General features: G+C 42.6%; 1 protein-coding gene across 3 annotated transcripts in view; it reads right to left on the bottom strand.

Annotated features, from left to right (window-relative positions):
- The window catches only part of CELSR1 (cadherin EGF LAG seven-pass G-type receptor 1), a 273,070-nt gene that overhangs the window by 62,113 nt on the left and 191,722 nt on the right, over nucleotides 1–19,235 (bottom strand). For all 3 annotated transcript variants that reach the window (XM_039515540.1, XM_039515523.1, XM_039515530.1), the window contains exons 6-9: nucleotides 13,094–13,251; nucleotides 11,708–11,871; nucleotides 9,722–9,847; nucleotides 346–512 (exon numbers count right to left, since the gene is read on the bottom strand). In XM_039515540.1, coding sequence (XP_039371474.1) covers nucleotides 346–512; nucleotides 9,722–9,847; nucleotides 11,708–11,871; nucleotides 13,094–13,251 — 615 coding nt within the window. The remainder of the gene's footprint in view (nucleotides 1–345; nucleotides 513–9,721; nucleotides 9,848–11,707; nucleotides 11,872–13,093; nucleotides 13,252–19,235) is intronic.

Here is a 19,235-nt window from a genome sequence, read left to right as displayed (position 1 = left end):
AAGAGTAAATACAACGGGCAGGTGAACACAGCAGACATCATTGGTTGACTACTAGCTCTGACTACATGTATTTCATGATAGGTAGAACAGAGTTCTTCCAGTTTATGTCAACGTATACTTACACTTCCTAAGCTTTTGTATTTTATAGAAATATATCTTGTTATACAAAGCTTTTGAACTGCAAAATGACCAAGGAGAACAAGGTGATGAAATCTACATTATTTGATGTTACATATGTTACTTTTAGCTACGTGCGTGAAGATACATACTCAGTTTAGCCCTGTCAGTTGATATTTGGGGAAATTTTCTGAATTCTGTTCCAGATTAAGAATGCCACACACTGACCTGAATGTTGATCTTGGATGAAGTTCCTGCATTAGCTTGCATTAACATGCCATTAACTTTCCGGGTCCTGAACATGAGTCCAATGTACCATGGTACGGAGATAGTAATATCAAGGTCACTCCAGACAATAATGCTCTCACCACTGAAACGCTGGGGAGAAGGCATTACTGTAAATCAAGAGACAAGAGAAAAAAAAACATTTTGAATCTTTTAACATAAGGATTTAGAGGAAAAACAATACAACTTGCCATGGGTTTTTCATCTGCAATTTGTTTTTATAAATGGCCCTTATTCATTACTTGTGTAAGAAGGAGATATAGAACACTGAAGCCAATGGGGGTTGCTCCTGCTTGTGTCAGTGCTAAATTTGGCCATACTTCTATATAGTGAGCAACCGCTCAATTACCATAGATACTACAATTGTCCCGATAATAATTGTATCATTTGCCAACAGTTACCACATAGCGATATCATGGCTATCACAGTTATTTCCTGTTCTAAATCCAGAAAAGAGAATGTACAATAAAAAATGAAGTCCTAAAATCATAATACAAATAGGTTTGGACTATTCTTGCATAATGATTTCTCTATATCTGATGAAAATTAAGTTCTATTGTTTGTTTGATTTTAGTCTAATGTGTTACTATGTTTATGTGTATCATTGCTAATTATGGAATCCAAAACCAAATTAAAATACTGTAAATGTGTTTTGTCCCATAGTCAAGAGTCGAGAACTGCCCTTATAGGCTTCAGCTCAGAAAGGGCACTTAAGCACTTACTTTGAATTCACTAGGATTTAAGCCCATGCTAAAATCGTGCTGCTGTTAAGAATTGGGGCCATAAAAACTAGAGAAAGCGACAGAGATAGAGAATCATGTTGTCTGTTAAATAAATTTTTTTTGTCTCAACTGAAGGGCTCAGCTCAACACTTATTCTAAACAGGGTCTTTTCTTCTTTTCTATGATGTGTTAACAAACTCCTTTTATAAAAGAAGTGTGTTATAAAACTATAAAAATATTGTATCATAATATTTGCACGAGATTTCATTAGTATAAATACCTTACTAACATGAAAAGTACCTCAGGTAAATTTTGTAGGATACCACAATAGCAAGAAACAATGTAGTATTACACATATTATTAGCAGTTGATGCCTCATTTTACTGTTATTAAGTCAGTACCTTATGAAATCACCAGTAGCTCCATATTTTTGCCAGTTGCTCCAGGTATACAAAATAACTGAAGACATCTCTACTAAAGCTAAATAAAAACCTGAGGGCACTACTATGTTACAGAGAGAGATGTTTCTGGAGAGAGAAATTAAACAAACAGTTATTTACCTGTACTGTAACTGTTGTTGTTGGAGATGTGATGCAGACGTGTATTCCACATAGGTGTGTGCGCGCCCACTGTACTGGAGCTAGAGAATTTTGCTTAGCGGTACCTGTAGGGGCGGCGCTTGTACCTCATGGCCATATACCCTACCCTGGCTATACGAGGTGGCACTGCCCCTCCCCTCCGTTCCTTCGCACCAAACCTCAAGAACATAGACTCCAATGGAGAGGGGCTGGAGGGCGATTTGCGGAATGCATTTCTGCATCACATCTCAAAGAACAGTTACAACACAGGTAAGTAAATATTTTTTTCTTCTTCAAGTAGATGCAGCTGTGTATTCAATGTAGGTGACTCACAAGCAATACTTGCAGGTGGGGCTCAGTCTATTTAAACAAGGATTGCAGGACTGCCTTCCCAAAGTTTGCATCTGCTCTGGATGCAGCGGTAATGGCATAATAGTTTGTAAACGTATGCACAGATGACCAAGTGGCAGCCCTGAAAATGTCCAGTTTTGGAACATCACTTAAAAATGCCATCAAAGTAGCTTGCGCTCTTGTAGAATGAGCTCACATCCTTTGAGGGAGCATGGTCAGAGCTACTCTGTATGCTATCTTGATACAGGAAGATATCCATCTGGAGATCATTTGCGCAAAGACTGTCTGTCCCTTCATTTGGTCTGCATATAACACAAACAGATGAGGCAAAGTGGGAAAAGGTTTAGTCCTGTGCAGGTAAAAGCTAGATATTGCCTGACAGCCAACGTTTGGAGATGCTACTCCTCCGTGGTTGAATGCGGCTTAGGAAAGAACACAGTAAATACATCACCTGATTCAAATGAAACTAGGAGGCCATTTTAGATAAAAACTTAGTGGGTGGCCATAAGGTCACATTGTCTTTGGAGAACTATGTGTAAGGAGCATCTGCCATCAAAGCCTGCAGCTCATACACTCTCTCTGCAGATGTTATTGCCACCAGGAATGCAGTTTTTTTACACAAAAGAGAAAAAGAAGAAAATGACTAAAGCTCAAATGGAGGCCCTATCAGAGTTGCTAGGACTGTATTAAGGTCCCACAAAGGAACTGGTTCTCTCACTTTCAAGAACCTTGCTACCATGGATGGGTGGGTGAAATGCTGAAGTCACCACCAGGTGCACCTTCAATAAGCTATGTGCAAGACATGATGACTGACGATGTAACAAGTGTAAAAGTATAATTAGGCAGACCAAAAAAGCATTTGAAGAGCAACTAATGAAAGACACAAAAACTAACAGCAATTTTTTTAAGTACATCAGAAGCAGGAAGCCTGCCAATCAGTGAGGCCACTGGACAATCGACGTGCTAAAGGAGCACTCAAGGAAGACAAGGTTGTTGCGGAGAAGTTAAATCAATTCTCTGCATCAGTCTACACTGCAGAGGATGTGAAGGAGAGTCCCAAACCTGAGCTATTCTTTTTGGGTGACAAATCTGAGCGTCCCAGACTGAGGTGGTTTTGGAACAAACTGATAAATTAAACAGTAATAAGTTACCAGGACCACATGGTATTCACCTGAATTCTGAAGGAATTCAAATATGAAATGGCAGAACTACTAACTGTGGTACATAACCCATTGCTTAAATCAACCTCTGTATGAGATAACTCATGGACAGTTAATGTTATGCCGACATTTTAAAAAGGCTCCAGAGGCAATTGTGGTAATTACAGGCTGGTAAGCCTAACTTCAGTATCGGGCAAACTGGTTGAAACTGTTGCCAATAACAGAATTATCAGACACATAGTTGAACCTGATATGGTGGGGAAGAGTTAACATGGCTTTTCTAAGGGAAATCATAACTGACCAATCTATTAGAATTCTATGAGGGTGTCAACAAACATGTGGACAAAGGAGATTCAGCACATATAGTGTACTTGGACTTTCAGAAAGCCTTTGACAAGCCCTGGGATGATTCTGGTCAGTTTTATGGGACTTCCTCCTCAGCATCCCTGAAGCGGGTGAGTGGTTCTTCCATCTCTTGGGGGAGATGACAGCACTGGACTGCGGAATGGCCTCATTCACCAAGTCCAAAGGCAACTGCAAACCAGATGTGGGCCTCGGTGCCAAAACAGCCCTCATGGCCTGCTTGGGGTGCTGCTTCAAGTGCAAGTCTCTGGCCATCTGGTTTCTTTTGGTGAACAACTTACAAATAGAACACCGCTCCCTTGTGTGCCCCTTGCCTAAACACAGCAAGCACCTCATGTGGGGGAGTCAGTATTAGGAATCGCTGCTCCCCCCACCCACGATGGGCAGTGCTTGAATCTTGGAATGGGTGTCACACAGGAAGTCCTAACGAAATCTAACTTAACCTTAACTAACACGATCCACGGTACAGTAGAACTTCAGAGTTACGAACACCAGAGTTACAAACTGAACAGTCAACCATAAACCTCATTCGAAACCAGAAGTACACAATCAGGCAGCAGCAGAGACCAAAAAAAAAAAAAGGCAAGTACAGTACAGTAGAGTGTGTTAAACATAAACTACTTTAAAAAAGGAGAAAGCAGCAGTTTTCTTCTGTATAGTAAAATTTCAAAGCTATGTTGTCAATATTGAGTTGTAAACCTTTGAAAGAACATAACCTTTTGTTCAGGGTTATGAACATTGCAGAGTTACGAACAACCTCCATTCCCGAGGGGTTCATAATTCTGATGTTCTACTGTACTACTAACTATATAAAAACTAGTTACAGGAAGGGAAATTCTCAGAAAAACTAAGATAGAGAATGTGAGGTGATAACCACACACAACTCTGACTCCAGTCACAGGCAGTGAGAAGGAACTGAGGGGAAGGTTGAGGCAGCACTGCCTCATATAGCAAAGGGAGGGGCTACAGCCCTGAGGCACAAGTGCCACCCTTGCGGGTACTGCTAGGCAAATTTCTCCAGCACCAGTGAGCTGCGCTTGCACAATACACAGCTGCATCTACTTGAAGAATTATATACATATCTCTTTTGGTGTTGAAGTGGTAAACAAGGCAGGCAGTAGGAGGGTGGTAATTTGCCCCAGTGTATCTCGGATTACTTGATTCTAATTAACAGATTAAGCACAAAGGAAATGGCTCTGAGGCACCAGGAAACTTTTAATGAATTTCAAATCATCCAGAGCCAGGTTGATGAGTTGTCTGAATTACCCAACCTTTAGGCAGCGGGTATGCTCTTATGCAACTAATAAAATATCTGCCTTAGCAGCACAGAAGCGAATGTCCAGTGTTAGGAAGAAGCTCATAACATTGCCCCAGTCTCTAATCTTGAGCAAATATACTTTACGCAGTGAACCACTGGGCACAGCCTTCAGTGAAAAGCACCTTATTGTCAGACTTATGTCCTGCAGTTAGGTCCCCATCCTGCAACACTCATGTACGTGTAACTCCGACTGAAGTAGATTGGAGTTTTGTGTGTGCAGAGACTGCAGGATCAGGCCCTTAAAACAGCTGTTCTACAGTACATCCCAGTAGATGACAGAAGCACAAGTTCACCTCAAGGGACATTAGAACCCATAAGGCTCGATAAGGCTTAAGCTGCTGCTTGCAATTTGAAACAGAGTCCTCTAATTAGTCGTGCCTCTTTTCTAACACCTAAGTTTTCCCATGCTCTACAGCAAGCTGTTGTTGCCAGCTCACCACAAGCAGACAGGGAAGGAAATGGACAACAGAATTCATAGTGTAGCTTCACCATTTTGAATTAGTTTCTCTAAATAATCAGTACTCCACAGTTCAGTACTGTTGTATACACTTGACTTGATTCACTCCTGTGTGTATATATATAGATATCGTTTCATCCCCTCAGAGCTCCTCTCCCCTAAAGGTCTCACCAATGGAGAGCAGCTTTAAAGTGCAGTCAGAACTCCACAGAAGCCCAGCCAGTGGAGGGAAAAATCAAACTCTTTGAGAAACACTGGTCTGCAATCAGAACCTCATGTATTCCACAGTTGAGGCATTTGCCACATAATCCATTCTTTGCCTATCCTTTGCTGCAGACCTGTGCTCCAAAATCTAAACTTTCATTTTTAAAATAAATGTTATGTTTCTAGCTCTCCTTTGCAGGATAACCTTGGCAATATGAACAGAGTGTAAATGATGCAGAGATGTCTACCTGACTCTGCAGACAGCCTGAAACAATACTCTGAGTGCTTATCCATTCACCTGATTGAGGAGCTAATACTGTACCCTAAACATGATTATTTAAATGTCAACAATGTTTACGGTTTCACTGTTCATCATTTTTGCAGAAACATCATTAAGCAAACAACCTCAAACTGCTTCCCACACCACCCTGGGTGCCAAAAGCTCCAAATGTCCCCTATGCAGCATCCCCTCGACTTCTATAACACAGCTGTGTGTGGTCAATACTATAATCTCTGGCACTCTGAAAAAGTGGGCAATGTAAACAACATATGGGCTACTTTTATGCTTCCTTCATTCTTTTTCATAATTAACTTGTTAAAATATCTCTGTTTTTTAATGTAAATGAAGCTATCACCAAATGTCCTGTCTGCCTCACCAGAGGGCCACAGGATCAAGGGACTCTGCCACAGAACAGCTTGCTGTGGAGGACATGGGGCCTTGTCTACAGATGACAAATGTAAACATACTGGCTTGTTGCTGGGTTTGCTAATGCTCTGTTTAGATTTCCACACACACCCAAGGAGCTAGATGCAGGTTTCTTCTCCCATTTATGCTTTGTCCTCCTCTAACCCCCAGGGGACTCCTAGCTATTGGTATAATGAATTATTACTTGTGTTATGGTAGTGGCCAAAAGGACCCACGAGGATTAGAGGTCCCATTGTGCTAGACACTGTACAAAGACACAGGATGACATTGTAAGGATGAGGCCTTTTCCTGTAGCCAAAGTGTAAGGTCTGAGGCCTTTGTCTGTAGCCACATTAGGAGAACAGCAGCCATGAACTAAGAAGCATAAAGTCACATCCTCACATTCCATCTAAATTACATTAAAACAGCGTAATATCGGGCTGTTAAGAAGGTGATCCTGTCCTAATAGTGTCCATCATCACTAGATAAAGAAACAGATCTTAAGATGGTTAAACAATACTTTGTCTGATGGCATTCTGCCTGGCAAGAAATCACTTAAACAAGTTGTGGTTGTGAAATCCCTACTTCTTTACTGTTTGTCTTTATGGTCCCCACTTCTCTATTGTTCATCTGTATGGTCTCTGTCTGGTTCTCTGATTGTTTCTATCTGTTACATAACTAATTTTGTAAGGTGTACATCAATTAAGGTGGTGGGGTATGATTGGTTAAAGAATTGTTTTACAATATGTTAGGATTGGTTAGAAAACTGTTTAGTAATACTTTAGTTAAATGATTGGTTAAGGTACAGCTAAGCAGGACTCAAGTTTCACTATATAAACTGGGGTCCAAAAGGAAGTACTTGGGAACCAACTCCAGGACATAACCCCAAGATCAGAACTGCCAGACCTCAACACCATGCAAAAGCTAGAGTCCCCCCGATGACCTGATCCTGACTGGCCAGCAGGAAAAGTTTGTCTGCCTAATTGGGAATGGTGAGCATTGTATGCTTTGCATGTGCATTCTGTTTTGGTGATTGTTAATAAATAGAGGATAAGTAGGCTATTACTGTGTAAGGTTCTTTCACTGGTAAAAGACCCCATAAACCCACAAAAGATTAAGCCCTGAGTCCACAGGGAATGGGTGTTTTCCTGGAGCTCACAGAGGGGTAGAACCCAGAGCCCACGGAGGGGTAAAGTTAGGTACCTTTCCCCCGGAGCCCTAGGAACTGGGAAAGGGTGGGCGTGCCTAAATCAACCAGGTTATACCTTGAGTCCTAGGAACTAGGTAGAGGTGGGATGTTCTAGAGTGTGTGGGCAACAAGTTTAGGGTAAAGTTGGGTGCCTTATACCCAAAGCCCTAGGAACTGGGAAAGGGTGGGTGTGCCTAAAGTAACAGGGTTACGCCTTGAGCCCATGGAAAAGTAAAGGTTAGTGCCCCAGTGTGTGTGTAACAGAGAACTGTGTGCGGGTAACAACATGACCCCTGTCCTGAAGAGCTTAACACTCAAATAAGATAGATTCTTGGCCTAGCCAAGTTCATTGATATATATTCAGTGAGGTTGAAAGAGATGCAAAATTGCTAGAACCGCTGTTCAGAATGTATCTTTCAACTGAGCTCAAATAAGGATTTTACATTTACATGTAAACTTTTCAAAACCAGAAGTCTCCCAAATCTATATTTAGACACTTAAATAAGTGGCCTGAATTTCAAAAGCGCTGAGCATCAGTAGCACCCATTGACTTCAACTTTAGGCTCCTGAAATCATTGCCCACATTTGCTAATAGTTCCCTTCTTTTTGAATTTCTGCTTTGTCTTTAATGGATATTTTGCCCCACAGCTATATAGTATGAGAAATAAGTAAGTTATTTGTGACCTGTTGCCTACAGACGGAAAATTCTTCAAGAAATTGAAGCTTTGGCAAGAATAAGCATTACAGCACTATATTTAATGCGTGAGAACCCTTTGCAATGGGGGATATAACTGTTGCATTTACCATGAATCATACTGGTTATGATTCAAATCATGATTAGGTATTAAAACATACCTTTTAATTATGTAAAATAGCCAGTAAGGTAATTTTTTTTTACTCCAAAAACCTGATGATCTGAGACTTTTTTTCTTTGTATAATAGGTCAAGAAAATATGAATTTGATAAAACTCTTGATCTTTCTACCCAAAACTAGGAGAAAGAGAGAAGAGACTCAAGCCCCTTGACTTCAGTAGAATTATTCCACATTTACACCAGTATGAATGATATCAGAATTAGGCCCTGCCATTTTAGCCAATCATCCAATCCTGCAGTTTTAGCACAGTTAATCTCAGTGGAGAGATTAACCAGTCAGATGCTATATAAGACATGATGGAAACCAGCGAATGGTTGACAAAGTTACCTGTCATCAGGCAACATGACAAATGAGGTCTTTCTTTTTGAGGAACCATCATCCAATAATCACTCTAGCATCTATTTCCTGCTAGGGGGAAGCAAGAGTGTGCCTAACTTTCTTTGGATATGGAATAAGGAAACCCCTGTTCAAATTTCAAAGACGTATGAGTCAAACTACACCAGTTTACATCTGGAATAATTCCATTCACTTCAATGGAGTCACTCCAGATTTACACTAGGGAAGGTAAGGCTAGAATCTGAACTTTTATTTCTTAGAAAGCAACCTAAACCTAATTTTGCTGGGATTTTCCCCTTAGAATGGGAGCATCACTACAAATTAGCAACCTAGGCTAGGTGCTATTCCCATATAGACTGTGAGTCAGGGTTATAATGCCAATGCTGCTGCATTGAGCCTCAGCCTACAGCTATGGTTTTCCTAATGAGGAACCTCCCTTACCTCCCCAGGAAAGTAACTGGGTCCAAATTTTTCATTCCCTTATAAAGCACACCTGCTGCTCCTTTCCTATATTTTATTAACAAGTTTTACTTATCTATACACAGTGTTTTCAGTCACAAGTATAGCCCAATACAAGGTAAAGTGTTCTTATTAAGGAGGGATTTGCCTTCCGCTGAAGGAAGTAAGAATTAAGTCCATGTTCATTTTGGGCCTGAGCCAAAGCCCACTAAAGTCAAAGGGAGTCTTTCCATTGATTTCTATGTGCTTTGGATCAGACGGTTTTATTTTAAGTAAATTATGGATAGTACCAAGCGTTGCTGAACTAATTCACTAATGTCAGTAAATAGATAATAGGAAAAGATAAAAGCTGTTACTGTTTATCCCAATAGGGTTTCCTGATTGATATTTTCCTGCTTTTTTAATCAAAAGTCAGCAACCATCTTTAATATATAGATGAGCACACACAGTTATTTCAAATATATAATGGATGAATTTTACACTTCATTGCAATATTCCATTATCTGTCCCCTAAAGCATCTCAAACTTCCATATACATTATGAGAAGTTAATTATTAAAAACTAAATGCCAAAACACACAGGTAAACTTGAGGACACATACACTGGGAGCCTTGTGCACCTACCTTGCTCACAGTTTTTCCCACCATACCGCAGGGGGCATTCACAAGTATAGGTGTTCCATTTATTCACGCATGTGCCTCCATTTTGACACCAATTAGTATCACAGTAGTTCTTCTGAGCTGCACAACCTGGAATTTAGAAAGCAGAGCTATTCAGCCTAAAACCATTCCACATCTGTGTATTTGGTAATGGTGGTCGCATAACACCAAAACAGATTTAAAATTACTTTAACAATAGGTTTCTGAATGACCGTCTCTGGGCTTTTTTCAATTCTGAAGGGAAAGGAAATCATTAAAGCATTACAACATTTTGAGAGCCATATGATCAAAAGAGACCAAGAAACCTCTCAGATACAGACCAAGGGCTTAATTCTGGTGTAACTCTACGGAAGCCAGTGGAGTGATACTATGTAGGAATGTGCCTCCAAATCAGAAAGCAACCAAACTGAAATCTTTCTTTGTTCTACTTCCCCTGAAACAGGAGCATATTTACTTAGATGAAAAACTGAATTGTGTTCAGCTAATTTTAAGGTAAAGACACAATCTGGCAAAAGCCAGATAATTCGAAGTTAGTGCTGAATTCCACCCTTAACTCGTGGTCACTACTCATTAATTACCTGAAAAGAACACACAGGATCAGAAGTGAGTGCCTCCTCTAGTGCATCACTGAACTAGACTTCCACCAGGCTGTGAGAAGAACTAACTACTTTTACAAATCAGTGATTTGCTCTGCTCTGTCCTGTGGAGATCTGAGCACCACTTCCCACTTGCTGCCTCTTCCAATATAGGACCCAGACAGCTGAGACTGAACTCAGAAACTGGTCACTTTATAAGGCAGTACAATGGTATTCAGCAGGCCAGACGAAGTGCAGTTCATGTTTCATTTTTAAACCACATTTTTTTAAAACTCATGATAAGAATGCACAAGCTTCTGAGCAGCTTGCATTTCAGGTTTGGAGAGCTACTGCATTTGTTTTAAAGTATAACCAGAATTGGTTAAAATATTCCACTCTTCTTGACCTCATTACATTTAGTTTCAGAGCAGAGTGAGCTTTAATAGCTGAGATGCAAACACATGAAAATGGAGGGTTATTAAAAGAAATTCTGGTGCAACCGCTACAGTTCAGGGCAGATGTGCTGCTCAAGTACCACCTTGCCATCAGAGTGCTTGAAACACGACTTAGAGCAATGTTCATTTAGGGCTAAATTCTATGTGCAAATCCCTGGATGATATTCTCCTCAGTGCAGAGGACCTACAGAAGCTTTGTGAACCTCCTACGTGCCATTTTTTTCTTTAAGTGGTGCACACAACCTCAGGACATTGTGTTGGTCTTCGGCACTGGCATGAATTTCACCTAGCTCAAACAAACAGGGTACGTGTAGGGGATATATACAGTGACCAGGCTAGAAAGACTTTTCCCTTATTTTCCAGACTGCTCCATGGTGGCTACGACAGCTTCAAAGATGCAACAGCTTCTGTGGCTGTTATATTTCTCCCAGAGAGATGGCAGAGGGGTTGGCAGTGAAGAGTAAAAGTGTGTTTCCCTCTCCCCATAACCCTATCTAACCTGCTCTGCACTAGGGTTGGGCAGACTCCTTATTCATACTCCCAAATCCTCCCCTCCACTGTTCAGCTGAGCTGAAATAGTTCCAAGATCAACTAGGCCTTCCATATCCAGTGGCAGCATTGCGGGGGTGGGGGAATGGAGGAGGAGGGCAGAATTTCTCCTGAGGCGAAAAATATCAAGGACTGTCGTCGCAAAAATGTGCATGTGCCTCACTGCTGTGTACATGCACAACTAGCTGACCTATACCAATTTTCACCCTGCCAATCAAGTGCTATTTTTCACATGGAAAGGTTGCACTTGCAGTTTTCTATGCATACCCCATGCACCCGCCTTTGAAAATCTGGTTCTTGGTGTGCACAAGAACTCTGAGTGTGACAGAAAGCTTTTTCTTGTGGCCTTTTGAAGATCTGGAAGTTTATACCTGCAAGAGTGCCATTATTGGCTATGAAACTAGCCATGTCAATTGGCTTGTTGTCAATGGAGAGGTTCCTCATACAGCCAATAAACTCTCTGTTGTGCACAGGGAAATCTTCAGGCAAGTTTGGGACACCCCCAAGTAGGAGAGGTCCAGTCAGGTCCAAAGATCTAAAGAAGTAAAAAATAAGATGGATTATTTTCATTTATTTGGCCTCCTTTACTTTACAGTTTCTTCACAGCTAATCTGACTAAAGAAATCTGAGATATTTAACTGTTTTTTGTTAGCTCATTATTTGCAGGATTTAGCTTCACAAGACTGTAAGTACCGATCTCAATAATCAAAAAGAATCATAATAAAATTAGTTGCAAATTTGTAATTTAGGACTGTAGGAGCTGCCATACCAACCACACCAATAGAGTCAAATATTGGTCTCTGACAGTGACCAGTACTAGCTAAGTTAGAAGGCGTAAATGGAAAATTATGAAACAACATGCATCTATGGAAATTTCTTTTTAATCCCAGGTAGTGAGATGTTGATTTATAGCCTAAAGCAGGAAGGTTGCTATGTTATATAGACTTTTATTCTGGCTGGTGTAACTATGGATAATAATCTTGTTATTCATAAATAGCTAGTTCCTTTTTGAATCCTCCTAGGCTCCTTATGTTAACATCCTGTGGCAGTAGGTTCTGCTGGATAGTTATATAACCTATAAAAAGTATATCTTTTAATCAGTTTTAAATGTTAACGAGTCTTTTAACTTCAATGAGTGTCCTCTTGTTCTTCTATTTCGGAAAAGAGTAAATATAATCACCTGACTGGCCTTTTCGACATAATTTCTATCATGTCTCACCTGTTATTCATCTTCTCTCTAAACTAAATAATACTAGTATTTTCAATCTTTCTTCAGACAGAAGACTTTCCGTGTATCTAATGATTTACATTGCCCTTCTCTGGATCTTTTCTCTTTTTCCTATAGCCTTTCTGAGATGGGATGATGTACCATTAATTTAAATGATGATGTCAAAATCTTTTCAGTATTACTCTCTTTTTCTTAATGCACCCTCACATTTTATTTGCTTTTCTGACTGTCGCTGTACAATGAACAGATGTTTCCACTGAGCTTTCAACAATGATCCCAAACAATTTTTCTTGTGTCTTTACAGTTACTTTAGACTCAACAATGTGTATGAGCCATTTAAATTGCTCCTTCTGATAGTCACTGCCTTTCACTTATGTGCTCTGAATTTCATCTGCCAGTTTAAAGTTAGTCAGTTTGTTTTCTTATAAACTCTTTGCTACGTGTGTTTTTCTTCTCACTGCCCATGTGTTATTGCTCAATTCCTTTTAAATATGAGAATGAATAATAAATATCTGTAAAAATCTCTTACTTTTTTGAGCCACTTTGAGTTCCTTGGGCAGCACATGTGTAGTTCCCAATGAGACTTCCAAAGCGCACAGCCACTGCAGTGTCACAGTCATCCACTGTTACTACCGCCACCTTCTCTCCTGAAGGTCCATGAGGAATTCCTAATCGGCCAATGTGGGGCTTCAAGAAAATAAACAACATACCTGTAAATAAGGCTACAAACTCAGCAGAATCAACATGCCTGCAATCCACTCACACAGCATCATTCTGTTTTTAAGATGACTAAAGTAGGCTGTGCAACCAAACATGCACTAGTTAAGGTGGGACACTCAACTGTGCAAGAGGAAACAAAATGGCTGACTTCATCTGAGAATAGTAACAAGCATCCAGAAGAACAGCGTGATAATTTTCCACTCTTGATCTGAATTTGAAAAATAGGTATCTAGCTCGGCCAGAAGCTATATATGGGTACGTCTACACTACGGGATTATTCCGATTTTACATAAACCGGTTTAGCAAAACAGATTGTATAAAATCGAGTGCGCGCGGCCACACTAAACACATTAAATCGGTGGTGTGCATCCACAGTCCGAGGCTAGCGTCGATTTCTGGAGCGTTGCACTGTGGGTAGCTATTCCGTAGCTATCCCATAGTTCCCGCAGCCTCCCCCGCCCCTTGGAATTTCCGGGTTGAGATCCCAGTGCCTGATGGGGCAAAAATCATTGTCGCGGGTGGTTCTGGGTACAGCCCTACCCCTCCCTCCCTGAAAGCAGCAGACAACCGTTTCGCGCCTTTTTTGCTTTGTGAACTGTGCAGACGCCATAACACAGCAAGCATGGACCCTGCTCAGCTCAATACTGCAATCGTGCATGTTTTAAACACCTTGCACACTCTCGTGCAGTATATGGTGAACCAGGACCTTCAAACCGAGGCGAGGAGGAGGCGGATACGGCAGCGCGGATACGGCAGCGAGGCGGATACAGTGATGAGGACGTAGACACAGAATTCTCTCAAACCGCGGCCCCCTGCGCTTTGGAGATCCTGATGGTAATGGGGCAGATTCTATCCACTGAATGCCGATTTTGGGCCCAGGAAACAAGCACTGACTGGTGGGACCGCATTGTGTTGCAGGTGTGGGACGATTCCCAGTGGCTGCGAAACTTTCGCATGCGTAAGGGCACTTTCATGGAACTTTGTGACTTGCTTGCCCCTGCCCTGAAACGCCATAATACCAAGATGAGAGCAGCCCTCACAGTAGAGAAGCGAGTGGCGATAGCCCTGTGGAAGCTTGCAACGCCAGACAGCTACCGGTCAGATGGAACCCATATCCCTATTTTGGCACCGGAGTGCCAGGGCACCCAGTATGTAAACCGGAAGGGGTACTTTTCAATGGTGCTGCAAGCACTGGTGGATCACAAGGGATGTTTCACCAACATCCACGTGGGATGGCCAGGGAGGGTTCATGACGCTCGCGTATTCCGAAGCACTACTCTGTTTAAATGGCTGCAGCAAGGGAATTACTTCCCAGACCAGAAAATAACAGTTGGAGATGTTGAAATGCCTGTCGTTATCCTGGGGGACCCAGCCTACCCCTTGATGCCATGGCTCATGAATCCATACACAGGCAGCCTGGACAGTGGTCATGATCTGTTCAATTACAGGCTGAGCAAGTGCAGAATGGTGGTGGAATGTGCATTTGGCCATTTAAAGGCGCGCTGGCGCACATTACTGACTTGCTCAGACCTCAGCCAAACCAATGTCCCCTATGTTATTGCTGCTTGCTGTATTCTCCACAATCTCTGTGAGAGTAAGGGGGAGACCTTTATGGCGGGGTGGGAGGCTGAGGCAAATCACCTGGCCGCTGATTACGCGCAGCCAGACACCAGGGAGATTAGAAGAGCACACCAGGAAGCGGTGCGCATCAGAGAAGCTTTGAAAACGAGCTTCATCAATGGCCAGGGTACAGTGTGACTGCTGTGTTTGTTGATGAACACCCACCCCCCTTGATTGACTTATTCCCTGTAAGCAACTCACCCTCCCCCTTCGAGTACAGCTTACTTATGCAAATAAAGTCACTATAGTATAAAAATCATGAATTCTTTATTAATTCATTATAAAAAGAGGGAGAGAAGTAAGGGTGTGGTTTGGGAGGAGGATAGGAGGGATGGAGAAGGCCATTAAAAAAATTTCACAGTAATGACAGCCTTCTGGTTGGGCTGTCCACGGGGGTGGAGTGGGCGGGTGCACGGAGCCTTCCCCCACGCATTCTTACACGTCTGGGTGAGGAGGATGTGGAACATGGTGAAGGTTGAGGGTGGTTATACAGGGGCTGCAGCGGCACTCTGTGATCCTGCTGCCGTTCCTGAAGCTCCACCAGACGCCGGAGCATGTCAGTTTGATCACGCAGCAGCCCCAGAGTTGCATCCCGCCACCGCTGATTTTCCTGCCGGTCTTCCTGCCGCCACCTCTCATCTCGGGTGTCCCTCCTGTCCTCACATTCACTGGCATCTTTCCTGTAATTTGATACCATGTCCTTCCACTCATTCAGATGAGCTCTTTCCTTGCGTGTAACTTCCATAATATCCGAGAACATTTCATCTCGCGTCTTCTTTTTCCTCCGCCTTATCTGTGTTAGCCTTTGGGATGGAGGAGGGCTTGAAAAATTTGCAGCTGCATGAGGGAGAGAAATATTTAAAAAGATACATTTTACAGAACAATGGTTATACTCTTTCACAGTGAACAGCACTATTCACCTTACATAGCACATGTGATTTCCCTACAAGGTCGCATTTTTCATCTTAATACTGAGTGCCTGCAGCTCTGGAGTTACAGATCTCACAGACACAGGTCCAGACATCAGAATTCAGCTTGCATGCGGCCATGGTAAGCCACTGTCTTTCGGCTTTTGTAGTGATTTATCCCTCCCCCCAACGCATGGCTAATACCATGCTAGCTCCCTGCTAATCAACACCCTTCCCACCCCCTCACCCACTGCATGGCTGGTAGCTTGGGGAAGATCCCCGCTGACGAAACACGAAAAAGATCATTGGCATTTCACTCCTCCCCTCCCCCCACTTGGCTACGTGCAGGAAAGGATTTTTTTTTAAGCTGCTGCAGTCCACGAACCCAGTAGGAAAATGGCCATCCCCCTTACTTAAATTCCTGATTTTTAACCAGGTTACCCTGAACGATATCACTTTGCTGAGGATAACATAGCGAGATAAAGAACGGATGCTTCTTGAATGCCAGCAATCACCGGGACCATACGCAGCTATGCTTTGCCATGCAATGATACCTGATTACTTGCTACATGCATGGCGTGGTAAAGTGTCCTACCATGGTGGGCGGAACAAGGCTGCCTTGCCCAGAAACCTTCTGCAAAGGCTTCTGGAGTACCTCCAGGAGCGCTTCATCAAGATGTCCCTGGAGGATTTCCGCTCAATCCCCGGACATGTTAACAAACTTTTCTAAGTAACTATACTGTCTACGAATGCATCCCAAGTCCTCAGGGCAAATCAATCATTAAAAAACGCTTGCTTAAAAAACAATGTTTGCTATTTGCAAAGGTACACTCACCAGAGGTCCCTTCCATGGCGTCATTGTCTGGGATAGTTGCTTGGGAGGGCTGGGAGGGTAATTCCGTCAGGGTGAGAAAAAGCTCCTGGCTGCTGGGGCTCACGGAGTGCTGTGTGCTCTCTGCTAGGTCGTCCTCCTCTTCTTCATCTTCATCTTCCCCGTCCGCATAATCCTCAGACATGGCAGAGATTACAACCCCCACCTCGGAATCCACGGTCAGGGGTGGGGTACTTGTGGCGCAGCCCCCTAAAATTGCATGCAGCTCAGCATAGAAGCGGCATGTTTTTTGACCTGCCCCGGACCTTCCGTTTGCTTCTTTAGTTTTCTGGTAGGCTTGTCTGAGCTCCTTAACTTTCACTCTGCACTGCAGTGAGTCCCTGCTGTGGCCTTTATCCGTCATAGCCTTAGAAATTCTTTCAAATACTTTTACATTTCGTCTTTTGGAACACAGTTCTGTTAGCACTGAATCCTCTCCCCATATAGCGATCAGATCCAGTATCTCCCGTGCAGTCCATGCTGGGGCTCTTTTTCGATTCTCAAGAGACTGCATTGTTACCTGTGCAGATGAGCTGTGCGTGGTCACCTGTGCTGATGAGTTCTCCACGCTGGGGAAGCAGGAAATGAATTTCAAAAGTTCGCGGGGCTTTTCCTGTCTACCTGGCCAGTGCATCCGAGTTCAGATTGCTGTCCAGAGCGGTCACAGTGGTGCACTGTGGGATACCGCCCGGAGGCCAATACCGTCGATTTGCGGCCACACTAACCCTATTCCGATATGTTAATCCCGATATTAGCGCTACTCCTCTCGTCGGGGAGGAGTACAGAAACCGATTTAAAGAGCCATTAAAATCGATATAAGGTGCCTCCTAGTGTGGACGGGTGTGGCGTTAAATCGGTTTTACGCTCCTAAAACCGGTTTAAACGCCTAGTGTAGACCAGGCCTATGTCTCGTTTCTACTGATGAAGTGATTTGGCCCAGCTCACTTCAAACGGTTCTATTGCACTAACACAGGACGGTCTCCAAACAATTCCACTCCTGTCACCAACTCTCCCCTCTCATCTAAAGTGAAGAGCTCACTTAAAAATATTATATTTCTCACTCTTTTCCTTGCAAAAACAGCTTTGACAGTATAAACTGACACAATATGTCTCACTAGGGTTAACAGTGTGAAACCAATTTTTCATTGAAAAGAATGACACCCCCTTCACAGCGACCCAGGACTGGGCTTTAGAGTGCGGAAAAAATTACAGCGACAGGCTAGTTGATTTTGGGGAAGATTCCAGATCAAGGTCACAACTGTATACCACTGTGCCACCCAACTACTATGGCACTAGGGCTGCCTCAGAGTCCCAACGACCCTTGCTGGTACCTGAGCCAGATCCTCTGCTGAGCAGACAGAACGACCTCAGGCCACAAGGAGAGGCAGTTCCACAGAGAGGCAGCATGGTGTTGTGGACTAAACGAAGGACAGAGGGCAAGGGACCATTCTCAGCTCTGACACTCAGTCCTTCAATGGCCTTGCTTCCATCACATAGACCAACATTGTCAAATATTTTTGTGGGTGGTGAGAGACATGGTCACAAATGTTTTGCAGGGCTGGCAACAAATGTTAAGACCAGTTCTCTTCTTATACTGTCTATCTGGATACTCACACTATAGCACTGAGCTCCTCACTAGGATTAATGAATTTATGCTCACACAACACCTTTGTGGGGCAGAGGTGTGGCATTTTACAAACGAAGAAATGAAGTACAGAAAAAAAATGACTGATGGTCACAAAAGTCTATGGCACCACCAGGAACTGAACACAAATCTCCACCCAAGGTCTTAACCACAAGAATATCCTTTGTCTTTTTATAGCTCCATTAACTTCAAAAGAGTTATTTCAGTCTGACACCTGTGTAACTAAGAGGAGAACTAAACAGTCACCCGGAAACTGAAATACAGATCCCTCAAACTGAGGAATAACGCATTTGTAAGAGACACAGTAACAGTGTGACAAGGTGGGGGAGGTAATATCTTTTATTGGCCCAGCTTCTGTTGTTAAAAGAGACAAGTTTTCGAGCTCACCATGAGAAAGCACTCTAGGTATGCTCAAAAGCTTGTCTCTTTCACCAACTGAAGAGACAATAAAAGATATCACCTCACCCACCTTGACTCTCTAATTATCCTGGGACCAACAGGGCTAGGACAACATTGCAAACAATAACAGTATCAGTCTAAACTAAACAACAATTGATAAAAGAAAGTCATTTTCCACATTTCATAGCTGTAGAAAGCAACTGAGTCCTTCTCTAACTTCACAGCTTCTATGAGAACACTGTATGTAATATACAGCATTGCATGAGCCAAATCCTGCTCACTTTATTCATGTCCCACTGAGGTCAATGGGGCTACTCAGGATTTAACACCCTACCTATTACATAATTGAAATCAGAGAGATATTCTTATGATCCTTTAGCCTGCAGTGCATTCCCTTCACAACTTATATAGTCATTTACATGGCACATTTCTTTGGTATTGAGTTTATCTGTACTGCAACCTAGGAAGTAACAAGGGGATAAAAGATCAATTTTGTCAGTTTCAGATT

This window comes from Mauremys reevesii, linkage group 1 (assembly GCF_016161935.1).
Source record: "Mauremys reevesii isolate NIE-2019 linkage group 1, ASM1616193v1, whole genome shotgun sequence".
NCBI classification, from domain to species: domain Eukaryota; kingdom Metazoa; phylum Chordata; order Testudines; family Geoemydidae; genus Mauremys; species Mauremys reevesii.
The sequence above is the reverse complement of the archived record's forward strand: the minus strand, read 5'-3'. Positions and strand labels throughout refer to the sequence as shown.